The 19323-nt window shown below is 46.8% G+C and overlaps 6 protein-coding genes across 6 annotated transcripts; 4 read left to right on the top strand and 2 right to left on the bottom strand.

Moving 5' to 3' along the window:
• Window positions 1-12: 12 nt before the first annotated feature.
• Window positions 13-1565, bottom strand: PHATRDRAFT_44255 (predicted protein). The gene has a single exon (XM_002178115.1). It carries the CDS (start codon window positions 1442-1444, stop codon window positions 251-253), a length of 1194 nt encoding a protein of 397 aa, XP_002178151.1. The 5' UTR covers window positions 1445-1565; the 3' UTR covers window positions 13-250.
• Window positions 1566-2045: 480 nt separating this feature from the next.
• PHATRDRAFT_33651 (predicted protein) lies at window positions 2046-3119 on the top strand (the record flags this gene model as incomplete). Its single annotated transcript, XM_002178379.1, has 1 exon — window positions 2046-3119. The coding sequence occupies one exon, from the start codon at window positions 2046-2048 to the stop codon at window positions 3117-3119; it is 1074 nt and encodes a 357-aa protein (XP_002178415.1).
• Window positions 3120-3822: 703 nt separating this feature from the next.
• PHATRDRAFT_44253 (predicted protein) lies at window positions 3823-5648 on the top strand. Its single transcript, XM_002178378.1, has 3 exons — window positions 3823-4555; window positions 4702-4759; window positions 4929-5648. Exons 1-3 carry the CDS (start codon window positions 3835-3837, stop codon window positions 5323-5325), a joined length of 1176 nt encoding a protein of 391 aa, XP_002178414.1. The 5' UTR covers window positions 3823-3834; the 3' UTR covers window positions 5326-5648.
• Window positions 5649-7624: 1976 nt separating this feature from the next.
• PHATRDRAFT_33648 (predicted protein) lies at window positions 7625-9478 on the bottom strand (the record flags this gene model as incomplete). Its single annotated transcript, XM_002178114.1, has 2 exons — window positions 7625-9214; window positions 9281-9478. The coding sequence occupies 2 exons, from the start codon at window positions 9476-9478 to the stop codon at window positions 7625-7627; spliced, it is 1788 nt and encodes a 595-aa protein (XP_002178150.1).
• Window positions 9479-12604: 3126 nt separating this feature from the next.
• Window positions 12605-14423, top strand: PHATRDRAFT_44251 (predicted protein). Its single transcript, XM_002178377.1, has 3 exons — window positions 12605-13203; window positions 13326-14012; window positions 14110-14423. Exons 1-3 carry the CDS (start codon window positions 12705-12707, stop codon window positions 14385-14387), a joined length of 1464 nt encoding a protein of 487 aa, XP_002178413.1. The 5' UTR covers window positions 12605-12704; the 3' UTR covers window positions 14388-14423.
• A 726-nt stretch (window positions 14424-15149) lies between these two features.
• PHATRDRAFT_33646 (predicted protein) lies at window positions 15150-19078 on the top strand (the record flags this gene model as incomplete). Its single annotated transcript, XM_002178376.1, has 2 exons — window positions 15150-19035; window positions 19071-19078. 2 exons carry the CDS (start codon window positions 15150-15152, stop codon window positions 19076-19078), a joined length of 3894 nt encoding a protein of 1297 aa, XP_002178412.1.
• Window positions 19079-19323: the final 245 nt, after the last annotated feature.

Here is a 19323-nt window from a genome sequence, read left to right as displayed (position 1 = left end):
GGATTATAGGTTCGAATTCTGATTTACTCGAAGCCGCAATTTGGTTGAAACTCTACCAGGAAATAGTAGCACGAGGATCATCCAGCATCCACACAGCCAATGGCTTGATTGGCCGCAATAGAGACTACAGTGCATTAGCGGAACCAAGGACGAGAGAAAGGCGTGCATTGTGTGATGGCACGCATGATGTGGGTGCTTTGCAGCAAAGCTCTAGATAACCTTGTTTAGAAAAAGTAGGTAGCGCCCGGTGTCATCTTGTCTCTTCGACACTACAGGGATCGACATCCCAGGCGGACAAGGTCTCCAAAACGTGATTGCGATTACTAACGGTCACGGTTGGTGCGTCAATGAAGGTGCGAATCCACGCGGCCGTCGCCTGACTGTTGCGCAATAAGGCCTCGCGGACGCCGTCAAAATGCGGCTCGCATATATCTATCGTCTCGGTATGGGCTTGACCACCAACAAAGTGATTCAAATTTTCGTGTCCGAGGGGTTCCAACGGATTAGACAAGCCCAAAAACGATTGCAAATCACCGCGAAAAGCTGCAGCCCGTGAAACATCTTCGTCATTTATTTGATCCAACGTGTAAAGAAAAACGTCGAACCTGTTTGGTTTGACGGCCAACCAATCGTGTTCTTGCAAAGTTTCGAGATCAGCAAGGGTCAACGCTGTTTTGGCGAGTTGCAGGAGATAGAGTTCAAATCGCGCCACGTCAATAGACACATCCTTCCAAATAGGAACCGTCCCTTGCAGAATATCGACTAGATCCGGGATGTTGTCTTTCGGTAGACTTTTATCGTAAATTTCGGTGATGCGGTAGTTGTAAAAGGATTGAAGCATTTGTATGGGATGTCGCACGCCGATGACGAACTTACAAGAAGGCGAGTGTTGGGCCAGTCGGTGAATCACCTTGTAGGTGTGGAGTGCATCTGGGCATTTGATGCCTCGTTTCTTCAGTATAATATCGTTCGACTCGTCGGGCGTAGCGTCCAATTGGAGCAAGTCCTTGTTCAGGCGTTTCAAATTAACGTCATCCTGCTGGATGGGTCGGGCAATTTGACAATTTTCTATCGGTGACATGGCAACTTCGGGATGCTTGTGTAACGCGTACAGTAGCGTGGTGGTACCGCACTTCGGAAAGCCGGCGACTATGAAATCGAGTGGGACGGACGGATGAACTTTGGGAATACCTGCTGCAAGAAGCTGCGCTCGTTTGGATGTTGCGTGTACGTAGACGTAATAGCAAGCCAGTGGAATAAGCACCAACAAAACAACAACGAATCTATTCCGCTGGACGTTTTTGTGGTTGTAAAGAGAGCAAAGACTACTACCGCGCCTCCGTTTCGACGTATCACCTTCCTTGGTCTCGTCACCATCGCTGTCCACGCGTGGCAGCAACGCAGAAAAATGGTGCCGGTGCACAGCACTACGCATGGACGCCATGCTCCTAAGCAGTCAGCTGAAAGGCGTCCTCTAGAGATACCTGAAGTAGAGTATATGTATGAGCTGATATTGACATTGACAATCAATGAATGCACCACACCCTCAGATGTTTCGCTAGTTGTGACAGATAATGTTTAGGAGACGGGAGGAGGGGGGGACGTGGGTGATCCATGTCCCAAGGACGCGTCTTTGTCGCTCACGACCTTTTGGCTTGAAAAAGGTCCGTCTGTCTGCGACGACATCGCGTGGTGGCCTGCGTAGACTTGTCATATCGTCGACAGCAGTCTCACTTCCTCTTATCAGATGTAAAATGTCCGAAAAATCATGGAAAGTTAGCGCGCTCACAGTTACTGTAACCAGTATGACGCCCCCATGCAGCTTACGAAGCTTCGCATCCATGCAACTAATCCCCATGTCCAAAAAGAGCACAGAAGAAAGACACAACGAAATCGACTCACAATTTCCAAAATTTCCGCTCCGAGTGCAGCCACGGGCAATCGTACAAAAACTCTCCACCATGGCAATCGCTCCAGAACTGGCCAACAGAGATACTGTACCTCTAGCAACTTCTGGACACAAAGCCGAAGAAAGTTCACACAATATGACACCGTCTCGACCTGCAACTCATACTGGCAATGGCCGTCACTGGCGGTCTTCTTTGCGACAGAGTCTACGGAATTCGATTCATCGCTTGTCGTTACAGCGTGGCTCCTCTTCCCGCAAAAGTCCGAGTGGCAAGACTGAGAAAAATCCTGGCGTTTCCAAGAAGGAGCAAGATCAACTCGATTGCATGCTGGATTGCCTATCACAAAAAGAGCTGGAAGCCGCCGCTTGCGCTTCGTACTGTTACTCCCAGCGACGTCAGGTGCTGGCAGATTCCGAGACGACAAAGTCTGAATCTGCCCACGAGCGGAGAAAGTTTGCAGCCTTGTTGTGTCTAAACTTTCTGCGCTCCAAAAATCACTGCACAAAAAAAGCGCTTTCGAAACTGAAGGCGACACTTGCCTTTCGTGACGACACGCAAATTGACAAGTTGCGAACTGTTTTTGATCGGAAAAAGCCTGTTGACTGTAAGAAAACTTCATCATTGCTAGCGCAACTCGAACAAAAGGCCGCCTACGTGCAGGGTTACGATAAAGACGGTCGCGCAACCTACATTTTCGTGCCCCGCCGGGTCCACAACCACGACGAAACGTCCACGCTGAACCTACACGTGTACACCTTGGAACGTGCCTTGGCTTGTTCCCAATCGGACGACGGCCAAGTTAATGCCGTAGTGGACTTTTACGGTTTTTCATACAGCCAGCATGCGCCTCCGACACATGTAGGAAAGCATTTTCTGAACGTTTTTCGCCAACACTATGCTGGCGCCGTTCACCATATTTTTATTGTTGACGCCCCTCGATCATTTCGATTTCTGTGGACCATTTTTGCCCCCTTCATTGGCCAGGGAACTAGGGAGAAAATCAAGTTTTTGAAAAGCGTTAGAACGGCGTCTAAGCAATCCGTTTCCCGCTCGGCACTTTCGGATTTTTACGATCGAGAAGAGGCAACTCCGTGGATGGTAGCAGGGGGAGAAAAGGAATGTGAGTTGGACTTGAACGAATACTTGTACAACACAAGATTCGATCAAGCATTCGGGGACAGTAGAATCGCGCAAAGTCCCAAATTGTAAATACCACAAAAAAAGAAACCGACCTTACATTTAGTGTTAATCATGGCAAGAATGCAGCTGTCCGCTCATTTTCCATTCAATAACAGCAAAAGTCTCTGCGCAAAAGAGTGCTATCAATATTACTAGCTATATGATACAAGAAGAGTACCGGGGTAGAGAGAAATTATGCTAATTTATTTTTTTGCCCTTCGGATACCATCGTACGACTGAGCTTGAATGCGCTTGCAGAATTTTCCGTGACTGACTGTGACAGTGAACTGGAGACGATGGTTCTGGCTTGCTCTGATCGACAAGCAGACAAAGACACGTCAGCAGTCTCAGGCGACGGCGATATTTAAGCTTAGATGTCGAGCCGTTGTGCACCTTCTCGTCGACCCTCTTTTGGAAGATTGCCGAATTCGAATTCTGACAGGAAACGGATTCCAAGGCTGTTCGGTCACTTTCTGCCGGCAGTATCAGACTCACGAACAAATCAAAAGAACGAATTTCAAGTTCTACGACTACCGTTACGGTACTATTCTACGTAAAGAAGGCTCGGAATCTGTTTGCTTGGCTTTGGAACCTCATAATTTCGATCAGTGTCGTTTCCGCACAACCACTGCGCATCAACCGCAAAAGCCAACCAGAACAGAACGAACGAAAAAGAAAAGTTTGTCGCACCTGCCGACTCGCTCACCTTTTTGTTCCTTTCCCATCAAATTCTCTCCAATTTATCATGTTGGCTCGTTCCATTCAGCATTTTGTCTTCGGCTACGGCTCGTTAATATGCCCGCATTCCCGTGCTATTACGGCCCCCGATCAGGCCCACAAGATTGCCACACCCGTTGTCGTACACGGCGTTGAGCGGACTTGGTCCAAACGGACGAACCGCGGGATGACGGCGATGGGCGTGCGTTTCTCAACCGAGGCCGAGTGTGTTGGGGTACTCTTACCGGTTAACGACCAAGAATTGTCGCAGTTCGACGAGCGCGAAATGGGCTATGACCGAGTTGCTCTGAATCTAGACAATGTGTCTGCTGTGCCGTTTCTGGAACAGGACGAACACTACGAAGACGACGACGTCTTTCTTCAAGCCAAGGAGCGCAACAACACGGAGACTGTTCAGATATGGGTCTACGTACCACAAAGAACCCTGCCACCAGCTCCGGAACATCCCATTGTACAAACATACGTGGACACCATTCTGAGAGGATGCTTGTCCATTTCTGAAGAGTTTGCCAAGGAATTCATCGAAACGACCAAGGGTTGGCATCCTGATGAATTGTCATCGCAGGACAGCAATGAAAGCGATAGTGATGCGAGCGACGAAGAAGCTATTTGGGTGGACGATCGACAAGACCCTGTATACATTCGCGGGGATCCCAAATGGAGTCGAAGTAAAGCCAAAGAGCTGGATCTCCTATTGCAAACGCATCGCCCTGATCAATTCTCTAACCGTAGACAGCTAGACGTCCTGGTATCACAATAAAGTAAGCGTAACACAGATTTTGGTAGAGCAAGTGCTTGACTCTAGCGATATTACCTAATATTCTACACAAGTTCCGTTTTCGATAAGTGCAACGTCACTTACAAGTGTTTTAAGGGACGTCCGAGCGATATCTGATATTTATGTACGGCATCCTTTACTCTCCATGTAAATTGTAAGGGAAAAACTCTGGACGATGGAACGAGAGCCATTTTTTGCCACCATCATGAACCAAAGGGACAACCTGTAAAAGTCGCATAAGCTCGCGCAGAGCAAAGGCAGGATCTATTTTTCATTTCGGTCGATCGCGTTGGCTGCATTTGTGCTCTACTACTCTTCTACAGAGCTACATTTGCTGACTCTGTACCTATGGCGATGCATGCGGTCGTAACTGGAGCCGACAAGGGGATTGGTCTGGAACTATATCGGCAGCTCGCCAACAATTCTAAAGATTATCAACAGATCTTTGCCATCTGTCGTAAAACAAGTGCCGAACTGACATCTTTGGCCACCGAATCCCATTCACGAGTGCAGATCGTATCAGGTATTGGCATTATGCAGGACGACGCGCCAACGAAACTTCAGCAGTTCTTTCGAACAAACAACGACAAGACCGTCCCAATACACTTGTTTGACCCACAACGCTGGCGCGTATGGACCGACCGAAGTCTTTGCAAATCACAAAAATATGTACGCTTCTCAAACGTTTTCAAACATCTCACCGATACGCATGTTGTATAGCTTTCAACTTAACGCCATGGCACCACTGTTTGTCACACAAGCGCTGCTGCCTAATTTGCATGAGGCGGCCATTTCACCTCCGTCCTCGTGTGTCTCGGTGTGCTGAAAAAGTCATACTTATTTCTTCACTGATGGGATCCATTGTAGATAATGACTATAGTGGACACTTCGGCTACCGCGCAGCGAACGCCGCTCTCAATATGATTGGGAGAGGATTGGCGGCTGACCTTCGACAATTCGAGATCTCGGTCGGAATGATTCATCCTGGAATGGTCTTTACTAACTTTGACGGAGGGAAGACCCGACGTCCCGGCCATCATGATGTCGAAGCTAGTGTTGAGGGTGTTGTGCAAGCCATCAAACAAGTCAGTTGCGAAACCTGTGGCTGTTTTCTTCACGGCAACTATGGCCAAGGCGTCAAGCCTCTCAGCTGGTAGTATTGTTGATATCATCTGTGGAGGGAAGGACTGCTGCCTTGTCATGCTCCTCTAGTCTTCAGTTTTTGGTTTCCAGTCAATGCCTTTCGTCGCAAGTCAATGTCCCTTTATATAGCATTATAAATCTGTATTCGCGTGACTATCATAACAGGATTTTGTTGAGTTCGCAGTAATCAACCGTCGTACAGGGACTGTTGGGGGTGTTGACAATGAACCAATGGAATCTTGTTGTCTTCAAAATATTGGAGCAAGGATTCTCGAGCTCACAGGCAACAAAAATGTCCGAATTTACCAAGTTTGAGGCCTTTGGTGTAAAGGCGTTGTTTTAGATTTCTCTATTCTCGGAGTAGGAGCCTTGCTTTTGCCTTCGACGGAAGATACACTGTCGATGCCCCCAACGCCAAAGAAAAAGCAATTTTCCCACTTTTTCCCCCGGTCTACACACAAATCGAGTCGACTGTCTTGAAAAACTTCAAGTTGGCGCTGGCTCGGATTCAATGGAACGTAGCGTTGCGGCTCTAGGGGCAACGCCAAAAACGCTTTGGAGTGGACCATAGGACTGCTGGTTGAATCAAAGGAAGAGTCGACCGTACGTCCGATGCCGGCATCCGCGGCTTCGACACTCAAAGGGAGGAGCAGTATCACTGTGGCAATCAGTAAAGGGAAAATTGTATCAAATACTTTGAGTTTGCTTAAATTCCTTAAGCTCAATGCTGCAAAAGGCGTAGTAGCAGAAGGATTTTGGCCGCTATGGCCATAGAGAACAGGCGTTGAATGGTTATTCAGTCTCGTTTGTTGACGTCGTAGTAGAAGCAAACAAAAAGCATAGATCAGACAAGATGCGTACATAGCCCCTTGTAGCACTAGCAGGCTTTTTAACTACGCAAGTGTTAACCGTAAGCCTCTTTCGCAATACCAGCTTGACATCAGTGTCGACGAAGAGCAATTGCTGGAATTCATGTAACGTTGTCACAAATGCGAATTTGTAACCTTGTTACAATTGTGTGTGTAGCACACGAGACACTTCGGCATGTCACCAGATGACGCAGACGGTGCGTGTGTCATCCGTCGCTACTTTCCTTTGTCTGTGCAGCTATGGAAGCCACTCGTTGGTTCTAGTAACATGGAAAGGATAACTACTCTAAGAAATACTGCGGGAGCTCTTTTCCCACTTCTGGTTGGTAATCACCGATTGGAAAAGAGCATCTCGTGGGGCACTAACAGGCCAACAATTGTTCTAGGTATAGCATACTTTTATTAACCTGGCAGAATATTGTCACTGTCAGCTCATAAAGGAAGAAGCGGGTGACTGTAAAACAAGCTAGCATCGTCCAGTATTGAAGTTAGGCAATGATGTACGAGTTGCCTACAATAGCTACCTATCGAGTTCTGCACAATCTAAGTTGGGGTTTTCAATTGTGCATCGTTATGTATGGGTCCATTCGGGATGCGGATGGTCAGCTTTTAATGCCAAGTCTTAGCTGTGAGTAGTTCTAGACTTACTTTGGACCCGACGAGCATGGTGTCCCGAGTAGTTTCTTCAGCGCAACACATACCACACAATGGAAGTTGGAGCCATATAGCGCCTCGTCTAGACCAAGCTTTACTGATGGCTAAACCCGGCCATATTAAATCTCGCGAGGTCGCCAGGCCGTTCTCTGTATAACCATGGCTTTTCCCGGAGGTCCCGGGGCTACCTCCACATGGACAGAGAGCCTCTAAATAAAATAGGTTCAATTTCTTTGCTTCAAATACAAATCTAAAATCAGACAAAGTTGCGAACGTAATCCGCAGCAACAAAAAAATCTTAGCTAACTGTGAAAAGCAAAAATCTATGCCAAACAGCTACTCAAAATACCAGACTAATTCTCCAAGTTTGGTTGCCCATTCTCTTGTTCAATCCCTGGTCGAAAATGTGCCTCGTATCGGCTAAGTATTTCCTGGTTGATTGCAGCGTTGTCTCTTTCTGAATGCTTGTCAAACAAAAGGTCGTGAATCCAAAGCTGTCCCCGAATCGCAATTTCCTTTGCCTCTCTATCGTGCTCGATGACCCACTTTATTTGGGTTTCTGCGTCCGTAAGATCATCTTTCAGAGGCACATAATGCACCCACGGCTCTAACAGTTCTTCCATTGCCCATGACGATACGGAGGGCTTGTTTATCAGTACAACCGAATTGGAGTACAACCCCCACTTGAGCCCAGAAGAAACGTCATTTCCTTCTAAAAATATCAACACCTTGAATTCCAAAAGTTTATCCAGTTGAAAGCGACTGCCGGTCATTGTTATGCCATCAAATTCGGTTGGTAGTTTGCTTTGCTTTAGGACATTGGTAAACTTGGCATCCACAAAGGATGAATTATGGTACATGAGTACAAGTTGACAACGTTGGTTTTCCAGGCAGCGCTCGCGCATTGGTAAACGTTGGTTCACATTCCCGGTGGTGGCCCCGCGAAAAACGCCTACATTCCGTTTTTGATCCCAAGGAATATCAACTTCTGTGATTTGGTGGACTGCACCGTAATGCCGGTCAATTTCCATTTTCCAAATAATTGGTTCCAAGTTTTGGTGGTTGGTTCGTCGGCTCTGTAACGTGGAACAAGCCACTGGTGATGCATTCAACAAGGATTCTCTTCCATCCTTGTCTTCCCAGGCAGATCGTACCTTTTTGAAATGAGGAACAGAGGGTTTGGGCGATTGATGCCTGATTTCTCCTAAGTCATTTAAAACTCTGGTAGCCAAAGCATCACCAACTTGGGCGAGTATGAGCGTCTTTTCGTCTCCACTCTTTGCTTTGCCGGCCAACTTGGTTTGGTTTGCAGCTAAATACGGTAGCAACAACTTGTCCCGGAGCTCTGGACAGTATACCTGCCATAAAATTTTCTTTGGTTGGGGACCAAATTGGCATACATCAAGCGACGTCTTGTCTAAAGCAAAGATAACATTTCCCCCAGCCATTGCCCTTGCTCTCAAGACCACCGAGAGGGAGTTGTTCGTGGACTGCATTCGACGCTGCAGTGAAAAAGAAGGATATACTCGTTTCTCGTGGCCTCCAAATTCAATGACCGGGTTGCCTCCGTTCGTGACAATCGTCGTATCCCCCATTTCGCTGTTTAGCTTACTACCAGTATGCTGCACAACTTGTAAAAGGTCCACTTCGCTGCAGGGTGGTTCGTACCAAGACGACATGTAAAACCGAACCCGCTCAGCTACTGTAGGAAAACGAAGCGTACGGTCGGTTGGTCGAGACAAAGCGACTGTGGTCGACGCACCATCCTTTGTCGCAATAGCCGCTTCAACGGACCCCTTTTCCGTGGAAAGGATACCATCTGTCTTTGTCAACAAGGGTGATGGTGTGACATTTTGCAGCCGATCTGTGCTTTTCAATGTATTGAATTTGACTGGGTATTCGTCCATGGACAGCTCTTCCGCGTTTCGCTGAAATAAAAAATGCTTTGTAAATCAGAGCCAACAGTAATTAGGATTTAAAGTGTTTCCACTGCTCCCTTTTACACTTACATCTTCAGTGGTCTCAACCTGAAGGGGGATATCCAAGTACGCCAATACATTCAGGTCCTCGTAAATAATCAATTGACGCACCCGGCCTATGTTCAGACCGACTGCTATCAGCAACAGGAATGTAAGTACTGATGTACCCGACAATCGTCGTACGGTCCAATATCGACCATGCGTTCGAGTAACCAAGGCATGCTCCATGTTCACTGTTGATCGACGATATAGAGGGTTCCCGCTTTCAGCACAACAATATCGGTGGGTATGTGTACACGCTCGACTCCGACGGAACAGAGTTTTGGAGCCACGGGAAAGAAAAGAAACGAGACGGTATTGTGGTGGGGGTACAAGATAGAAAAAGTTTATGGATCACGAATGACAGTCACTCGATAAATAGAAAGCGTTCACGGATGACCAGACATCTCCATCTACCTTGACTGTCAAGATACCGCGATGGTAGATGCGGTAATGTGATGACACAAGAGTACGTCCTTGCGCGGACATATAGAAATTATGTTCTAGATAAATTTTTAGGTGTTTCTCAATTGACCAAGATTTTTTCCTAGGACATGTCTCACTAATGGGTGATTGGTTGAAAAAAGCTAACCTTGACATTCGCTGTCAAAAATGTCAAGATGACGTGCCATGGAATGACTGACTAGAAAACTACTGCGATAACCGACTAGCTAGAATCGTACGAGAATAGCACAAGATCACTGGTGTTTTTACATTACTAGAAAAGCCCTACACCGAGCATTCATGTGGGGTTTGCTATCCCCAACTGTAAGTCTACCTATCTACCGTAATTGACGGAACTTTGTACAAGCAAATGTACATCGTGTGTTTTACAACCGGGTTCTTCTCAGTTTTTTTGAAATTGTCCATCATTGGAGACTACAATCAAATAGTCAATTGTCGACAATGACAGAGAAGAGTGCATGTATAGTCTAGATCAACTGACATTATGCCTCGTCGCAAGTACAGTAACCAAGAGAAGGTGGCACTTGTTTTTAAAGTGCAGTCACTTATGGAAGAGGGTTGTGAAAAGGGGAAAGGATGCAGAAACTTTGCTTTGCAGATATCGCAAGTCCAATGGTGAGTGTTACGGAGTACTACCAAAGCACAACCGTAGGACAGATCGCTGTTAGGACAGTGAGTGGTAAACAAAGGTGAGCATTGAGACGAACGACCTGCGATACACCTAAGAGACTTAGGGACTGTAAAACTCAACTCGTTGACAATGCTCCCCACGGGTTAGACAGCGGATACGAGGACCTATGCGTAGAATGCAATTTGGATCAATGAACTTATAAAACAATGAGTGGGTGATTACCTTCTACAAACTAGTCAATCTGTTGTTCAGTCCAGTGAACAATCCCACAAAATGCCATCGAATCTTTGATCTTCCGCAGCTGCCATAATCTCAATAGGCAACCTTTCTTTCACATGTATATATACTTTTGGAACTATAAGTTCCTTGCACGATACCTATGGTAAGTATAGGATCTTGTTCAATCCCACCATGTGGTTCGTGGTACCTCTTTTGTTCCCGCAATCGTATCTCCTATGTTTCGATTGTATTTCACTGTACCTTGGTCTTGTAAACTGACAAGTAAGGACTAAACACATGCGCCTCCGGAAACATAGCAATCATACAAATGCAACCTTTTTATTGTGAGTCCACGTGGCCACGAAATAAGGCTGACAATATTTCTGTACGCGCCTCCTTAACTCCATGTGCATAGTTTTGATTCACACTTGCGACATCCATGTTAGTCGAATCATGTCCATGAGACATGTCGCAAGGAGGCATACCGTAACAGTGAGAGAACAGTGCGGAGGCATTTGCAAAAGCAAACCCCAAAGCTTGTTCTCTTAGTCAAGGCCGAAAAGCATTCCTTGAACCATTAGAAGATGACCTTTTGATGTGGCTTTTGGATCTGCAACGCGAAGGCAAACAACAGCATCCAATTGTAGAACGGCACCACAGACAGTGTGCTCTTCACACAACCTTCCACGGCTAGATTCTTCAATGCCGACAATTTCTACCACAACGCCACTCAGATGGAATGCCATATTCCCAAGTGTATTGGTTTGTGAGGAATAAAACAACTCTCGTTGAGAGTTTCAATGTTCAAAGCTCAAGTAGGGCATACAAAATGAGAAACGCATTTGCTTCAATGAACTAGGTAAAACTGGCTTAACGTTCGCTATAATTGTAACCCTATTTTGCGTTTCAACATCAAAATCCAACTTAAAAATGAAAGTGTACATAGCGGGTTTATTGTAGCATAAGAAACAACGGTATCGTTTTGAAGCTGCGAATGAGACGAATCCAGGTGTGGGGTTAGTTTTAAGCCTGACTCTGATTTGGTGTGTCTCGTAGCAAATGTACATGAATTTTTGGAAAAGAGACAAAGTTATTTGATATCCCAACGGGATTGCTTACGGTAATGGAAAATGATGTGATTTCCCAGTGGAAAGATAAAACAGTCGTTCATGTATACTTTTTCTACACCCAGATATCCTTTCCTTAGGCACGAGTCTAGCTCGTCATCGTTGCTCCTATCCTTCCAGACGTTCTCGAGTTGCCGAATGTATGAATCTATCCTGTGCATTATTGAAGCGAACATTCACAGTCAATTCCTACTGCAGTGTCTTGCCAGTTTGCTTATTTCTACTTTATTATAAGTGTAAGCGGTATTTTACCCGTTATCTCCTTATTTCTAATATAAGTGTAAGTGAACGCATATGCTTAGGTAGACTATTCTAGATAAACTCGCTGGAAGTGAGACATCGGCAGTGAGTCAGGCAGTCCATGCAATATGATGGTAGTGGACTGTCCTTTCGGATAATCATTAATTTTAGGTTATTTTCCTATTTATGTTAATGTAAACATTCTTCGTGGTTTTTGGGCGGAACAAAGCCTCCTCCAATCTTGTTTCCGTGAGTCTGGCTTTAGTTTTGTGAACGATTCAGATTTTACTACTAGTGAGTCTCAGAGTCAGTTAAGCGGCAGTGGTAATCCCGTTTTCAGCTTACCGATGAGTATCGGCCTTCAATACCATGGCAAACGCATACTGTCGCTGGCATTAAACCGCCTTATATTGCTGGTGGAAAAGTAAAAGAATCAGAAGCCTATGAGAAGGCTTTTCTGGACATTACTTTCTGGTATGCATATCTCTAACAAAGCTGCCTCTAAATAAATGTTTACTGGTCAGAATGAGAATATTTTACTGGTATCTCATACCCTCAGCGGTGTAGGGAAGGATACTGGGAAGGTAATTCGAAGGAATGTTTTTGCTGTTGACAACACTCAAACCCATTAAGCAATGCATCAACAAACAGTTGTGTTCATTTCAATTTCTTTCACCCGCCAATCGTGATTTGTTGAACTGGTAACTGTAAACTGTAACGATTGTAACCGAGTATGAACTTGTTGAGTCTGTTGGCCACTATTGCTGCATTCGTTGTGCTTCCTAATGCACACGCATTGAAACCATCAAAGTGTGGATTGCTTCTCACTCAACCTTGTCTGAGTACGACGGATAAACGGTACGATGCCAACTTCCCAAATTCCTTTGTTATGCAAAACCTGTCGTGGAAACAATACGAGGGATTATGGAAAGTCACAGCAACAAATTTTGAAGGCGATGGCATCCCGGCTCAGCCTCAACCGCATGTTCCTGCTTTGAACTATCAACTATTGCCCTACACTCGAAGCGAGGCTGTAGCTTTCTACAATCACACCCTTGACGGCTCCAGAATGATGACTTACGGTTACTATTTCTACCGTCCTGCGCCTTCATCCTTTTGCAATCAAACGTTCGAACCGCCATTCCAAAACGTAATTGGGTCGGGATTTTGCGGAGTGAATGGTTTCGTCTCTGGCAAAGCTCATTACGGGACGACCACCAATGAGAAAGAAGGTATGACTAGAGGCAGGAAATGAGGTTGTGAATGTCATCTGTTCATTTCATCATCAAAATCTTACTGCAATTGTTCACTCTTGGAAAACGCTGGCTTTTCAATCAATTTCATGGTTATACAGGTGATCTGGAACTTTTTCGTTCTGTGGAATCTGGTGCACTTGGTAGAGATGTAATTGACTTTGATCCTCCAGCAAAAGGAAGTTGGATTGATTCAAGCACATTGTGGGGAAGTACTACAATTGATGGAGTATTCAGCCAGACCCATTCCTACGTTTTCCTGAACAACGATACTGCGTTTGTCAGCCTCAGCGTAATTGATTTAATCACAAGTTCAAGACAAGCCAATTACGTTGCTAAAATGACGAGAATGGATGACACTGAGTGGATTGCGGCGGTTGAGCAAACTTACAACGACTACAATATACTGGAAGAGGACAAAATCCCTGTTCCTTTTGAAGACTTTTCCATGGATCCGGAGTGGTACCCGGCAGAGAAGGAATGGTGTGGAGGAGTGGGCAGCGATCCGGCATGCGTTGAGTCACCATTTCAAGAGCCAGACGCCAAGTTGAAAACCGGTCCTCTTGTAGGATTTGTCATCCTTGGTCTTGCTTTATTCTGTGTCCCAATGTATGGGCTATACCGCTACCAACTTGGGCAACAGGTGCGCCGTATCAAAACCTGTTTCATACAGGGCATTGCCAAAAATATCAACATAGCTCCCACTCCAGGAGCACTTACCCATGAAAAGTTGTTAGAAGAGTTCCAACACATGGATAGAGACAACGGAGGTACCATTGAGAAAGCAGGTAAATCCCTTGCTAAGGAGCGCTTTTGAATTGACATGCTTTCCAGGGAAAATAAATAAAAATATATATTAACTCTCTCTCTGTTCTTCTGTTACAGAACTTAAGCAATGGATGGATGAGGGAAAAGTGGGCAAAATTTCAGACTCAGATTTCAATGTGCTATGGAGTGCTTTAGACATTGACGGCTCCGGATCCATTGATTTTGTTGAATTCTGCACTTTCCTAAGCGGATGCGGTGAAGCTTTTGATGAGGTCTACAATCACCAGCAGACTATGTCCAAGGAACAAAAATTGAAGTTTGCTTCCCAACGTTTTTCAACTCGGTCCCTTCCAAACAATGTTTGTATCTCAAATGATATAGAAGACAATGCTTAGAGAAGCTGGTGATAAATTATAGCCACACAATGCTACAATTTGATACTACGTTGTAGATAGAATTGCTTAGCCTTAGCATTGTTTGTTGGAACATCTATCTAGGATTCACTAGCTCTAGATCTTGGCCTCGTTGCCATTTCCTTTTTCCTGGCTCTGTCGTAGGACAGACGCAGTGGCCAGACGACTGTCCTCGTCGGGTTCATTACCCGTGTGTGGCATGCCGGAGGAAAATACGAAGCGTCTCATAGGAAACCAAATATTTGCGTTATGCACCCAAATGTTTGCAACATACACAACTCTGGTTCCGTTGCATGAGGCGTATAAGACGACTCGTCTTATCAAACCTGATATGCTAGGAACGAAATATTCCTGATTACCATACAGTTTCCCTAGATGAAAGTTGTCAACAGATACTGTTGGCACCATCCGAACTCGATGGTTTGGCGATCACATAGGTGATTCAATCATCTCGACAAAAACTATGTCAATGGTTCGATAGCCAGTACATTGGCTACGGGGTTTCTACGTTCGTACATTCTGTTTCCAACACAAAAGGTTTCATTTTGGAATCTATATTTTAGTCTCACAATCTCAATCTAAAAACCTACCGATTAAAACAATCGGAGCCTCTACGAGGCTTTCCCCCCAACTTCTACTCTTTCGTCGTATTCTACAAATACACTCGTAAGCAGGTAGAACTTATCAGTTTACTCAGACCCAACCCAGCTCTAATTTTTTGAGTTTTTGAAACCTCGACAACGAATGCGTCGTCCGAGGAAGGTCACTCCAGCTGTTCCGGCCCCTGCCGCAGCGACGGACTCACCGGCTGATGCCGCGTCCGCATCCGAAGAGGATGAGGAGTTCGGAGGATTCGACTCCTCCGACGGTGAGGAGCCTTCGGGCACCGCACCGCCATCGCCAGCATCTTCGGATGATGAAGGTGATGGCAAAAAGACTGCAAAGCCTTTGGCTCGCAGCAAGAACACGTCTGACGAAGTCAGCGTGATCGAGAAAAGCGTCATCGACGCAGAGCCTCACTTGTCTAAAGACAGTGACGGTCTCGACTCCGTTCCTCGGCAAGACCGTGTTGAACGAAAGGCCTTGATGGTCGTCCTCCGTGACGTCATCTGTGTTCCATTGTCAGTTGCGGCTGCAATGTTGAACAACGGCATTAAATCATCTGATGATTTCCGTCTTCTCACGAAGGAGGACATCAATGATCTCTGCATGCGGCTCAAAATGGGCTCCATGCATACCAAGCGAATACTCGTCTTCGCCAAATGGATGCATCACGCACCCAACTCAGTCGATGTCGCCAAAGAGTTCACGGCTTCCGTGCTACGCTTTGAGATGATGACTAGAGCCGCGGCGTCGTATGATAATGTGACTACGACGGCTGCAAAGGCTGAAAAATCGGCTACTAGCCTCTTGCCTGAACCGTTTGATGGTTCGCAGAAAAAGTGGCTCACTTTTCGTTACGGTTTCGAAGCGTGGGCAGGCGCAAGTGGGTCCACTTTTACCGCGTGCATCGCGCACCATTCGGATCGGTATTCGAAAGCCGACCCAACCGGACCCCATACGTCGCCCCGTGACGTTTCAGATTTGTTTGCACTCTCCCCAGTTGTCAACATCACCAGGAACGCAACAATCTTCTATACTCTCATGTCGCTAACCAGCGCTGGGGACGCCTGGGGACTTGTTGAGCCCCACGAGCACACTAAGGACGGACGCAGTGCCTGGATTTCTCTATGTGCCTTCTATGAAGGAACGAGCCAAGTGGGTCTCACTACCGAGCAGGCTCGCGCGACAGTTATGGAGTCGGTGTATACAGGACTGTCCAAACAGTTTTCCTTCACCAAATATGTCGCTCGGCATATTTCTGCCAACAATGCCCTTTTGCGTAACAAGGAGGGCTATTCGGACGCTCAGAAAACGAATTTCTTTCTTAAAGGGATTACTGATCCGGCACTCCTTCCTTATAAGGCAACTGCCGAAGCACGACTCGATGACTGGAATTTTAATCGGGTCGTCAACTACATGCGTACGTCCGCGACGAAACTCAGTTCCAAGGACAGAAGCGACTCACGGAACGTACGTCAGACAAAGACCACTGGCAGAGCCACCGGCAACCAACGTGGTAACGACAACAAACGGCGTGGCTCGTCCAACCGTCCGTCGAACAAGGGGGCTGAGAAACCTTCCCGCCCTCATAAACACGTCTTACCTCCTGAGCTGTGGGAAGCCCTAACCCCAGCTATCAGGGAGAGTATCTTGAGCGCAAAACGCAGTATTGCACCCCCTGGCCGTGAGGCCAAAAGGGCTAAATCCTCAGATACAGATAACTCTAGTTCAACCGTTGAATCTTATTCACAACTGCCTAGTAGTAAAAAACCTATTCGTAAACATACATGCGAAGATCACGTCCAAGTAGATTCCAGTACCCCTGAAACCCTACTTCGTGACGCACCCACAGACATTTCACCCCACGTCACCACCAAAAAAGTGACATTTGGTGCAGGTGTCCTCTTTGGTCGGTACGCTAATCGCGTATCGTTGAATCGTATGGTCCGCTCCGGCAGTCATTTCGATCAAGCCCCTTGGCGCAAGTCGGATTTCCGACTTAACGATGCGACACTAGTTCGTATTCGTCAGAACCGCTCACGCGGAACAAAACCTCCCACCAATTATGGTGAAGCGGTAATTGATACTGGTGCAGACACCGTCTGCGTCGGTGCCGGGTACTCTGTATTGTCATACACGGGTCGATCAGTCAGCCTTCGCGGTTTTCATGATGACGGTGAAACGTTTGAACGGATTCCGGTTGTCACGGCGGCAACCGCCTATGATTATGACGACGGAACAACCGTGATTCTCATCTTTCATGAGGCACTGAACCTCGGGCCCACACAGACCACCTCGCTCATTAATTTGAATCAAATCCGACATGCCGGACATCAAACCGATGACATTCCAAAATTTTTGTCGCAAGGCAAATCCCTTCACGGCATCGAAACTCTCGACGGTGATTATATCCCGTTTGAGCTCAAAGGTCGTGCATCCCTGTTGTATTCTCGCGTACCTACTCAACATGAGCTTGACAACTGTCAGCACATTGATCTCACTTGCGATCAACCATGGGACCCCAACAGTAAAGATTGGGAAGAAAATGAAGCAAAGTACACGCGACACGATCGTTCTCGTCGTGCCTGCTACACCGACAGCGTACCGGTTGACATTCTCCCGGATTGGCCTCCACTACCCGTTTCCCCTGGATCCGTTGTACCGGATTTCCATAACCATGTCATGAACCCTCGCGACGTCGTTCGCGAACTCAAATACGCCACTATCGGTGCGTCCATATCCAGCCCTCGGGTGTTGGACGTCGACCGCGATAAATTACGGCGAATTCTCGGACATGTGCCGATGGAAGTAGTTGAGCGTACTCTTACCGCCACTACACAACTAGCGGAGCGCACGGGCGAAATGCCTTTGCATCGTCGTTATAAAACCAAGTTTGAACAACTTCGGTATCGACGTTTGAAATGCACACTTTATAGTGATACTTTTAAATCCTCTATAAAATCCTCGCGTGGACATACCCATACTCAGGGTTTTGTCTGTGGTGACTCTTACTTTATCTATCATTACCTAATGAAAGCAGAGTCCGCGGCAGACCAGGGTCTCGCCGAATTCATCCACAACATCGGTATTCCTGCACAATTGCACACCGATAACGCGAAAGTGGAAACACTTAGCAAATGGAAAAAATTAACTTCCAGTCACTGGATAAAGACGACGGTCACTGAACCCTACTCTCCGTGGCAAAATCGTTGCGAACACGAATTTGGTGCTGCGCGCATTCACACGCGCCTCGTTCTCGAAACCACCAAGTGTCCCGAACAATTATGGGACTACGCCCTTGCCTACGTCATTTTCGTACGTAACCACACGGCACGAAAAGCGCTGGCCTGGATCACGCCTATTACTGCGATGACTGGCGACACCCATGATATTTCTGAAATCCTGGTTTTCGAATTTTTCGAACCAGTTCAGTATTTTGACAATCCTGATGTCAAATTTCCACAGAATAAAGCCAAAGTCGGCCGTTGGTTAGGTATTGCCACCAATGTGGGCCAAGCCTTGTGCTACCATATTTTGACGGACAAGGGTACTGTAATCACTCGATCTACTGTTACACCTCTCCAAAACCTCGATTCGTCTGCTCTGCAGACTGCCCTCGCTACTTTTGACGCCACCATAAGGGAGATTTATCAGCCTTCTGATTTCGCCCTCGGTAACAAAATCAAAGCGCCGGCTTTCCGCCGTGACGAAGCGATGAAAGTCGCTCGGCGATCCGACGATCCCGGCGATGGCAACACCCGTAACAGACACGTGTTATACGATCTGAACGAAGGGGATGACCATATTCAACTGGATCCCGGGCTCACGGTTGACGATTTCTTCGAGAACGACTCACCGGATCAGGACCCCACCTCCTTAATTATTGGTACTGACGTTCTACTCACTTCGGGTGCGGTTCAGCGCCAGGGCCGAGTTACCAAGCGCGATCGCGACGGTACTCCAGTCCCTAACGACGACCCTGGAAATTTCGTCGTCGAATTCGACGACGGTACCGAGGAAGTCCACGGTTACCAAGCTCTCCTTGATGCTGTTTATAAGCAGGTCGATGATGACGGAAATGAATGGTATACCTTTGATGATATTGTCGATCATCAAAAACGCCCCCGCGGTGGTCGGGGACGTACGCGTGGATGGTTTCTACGCGTAAAATGGGCCAACGGTGAATTTACCTGGGAGCCCCTCACCTCTTTGAAGGAGAGCAATCCCTACCCGGTGGCCAAATATGCGGCCGACCACGATCTCTTATCCGAACATGCCTTTTCTTATTGGGCTCCCACCGTGCTGAAAAAGGCCG

Source organism: Phaeodactylum tricornutum, chromosome 4 (assembly GCF_000150955.2).
Source record: "Phaeodactylum tricornutum CCAP 1055/1 chromosome 4, whole genome shotgun sequence".
Classification (NCBI taxonomy): Eukaryota; Bacillariophyta; class Bacillariophyceae; order Surirellales; family Neidiaceae; genus Phaeodactylum; species Phaeodactylum tricornutum.
The sequence above is the reverse complement of the archived record's forward strand: the minus strand, read 5'-3'. Positions and strand labels throughout refer to the sequence as shown.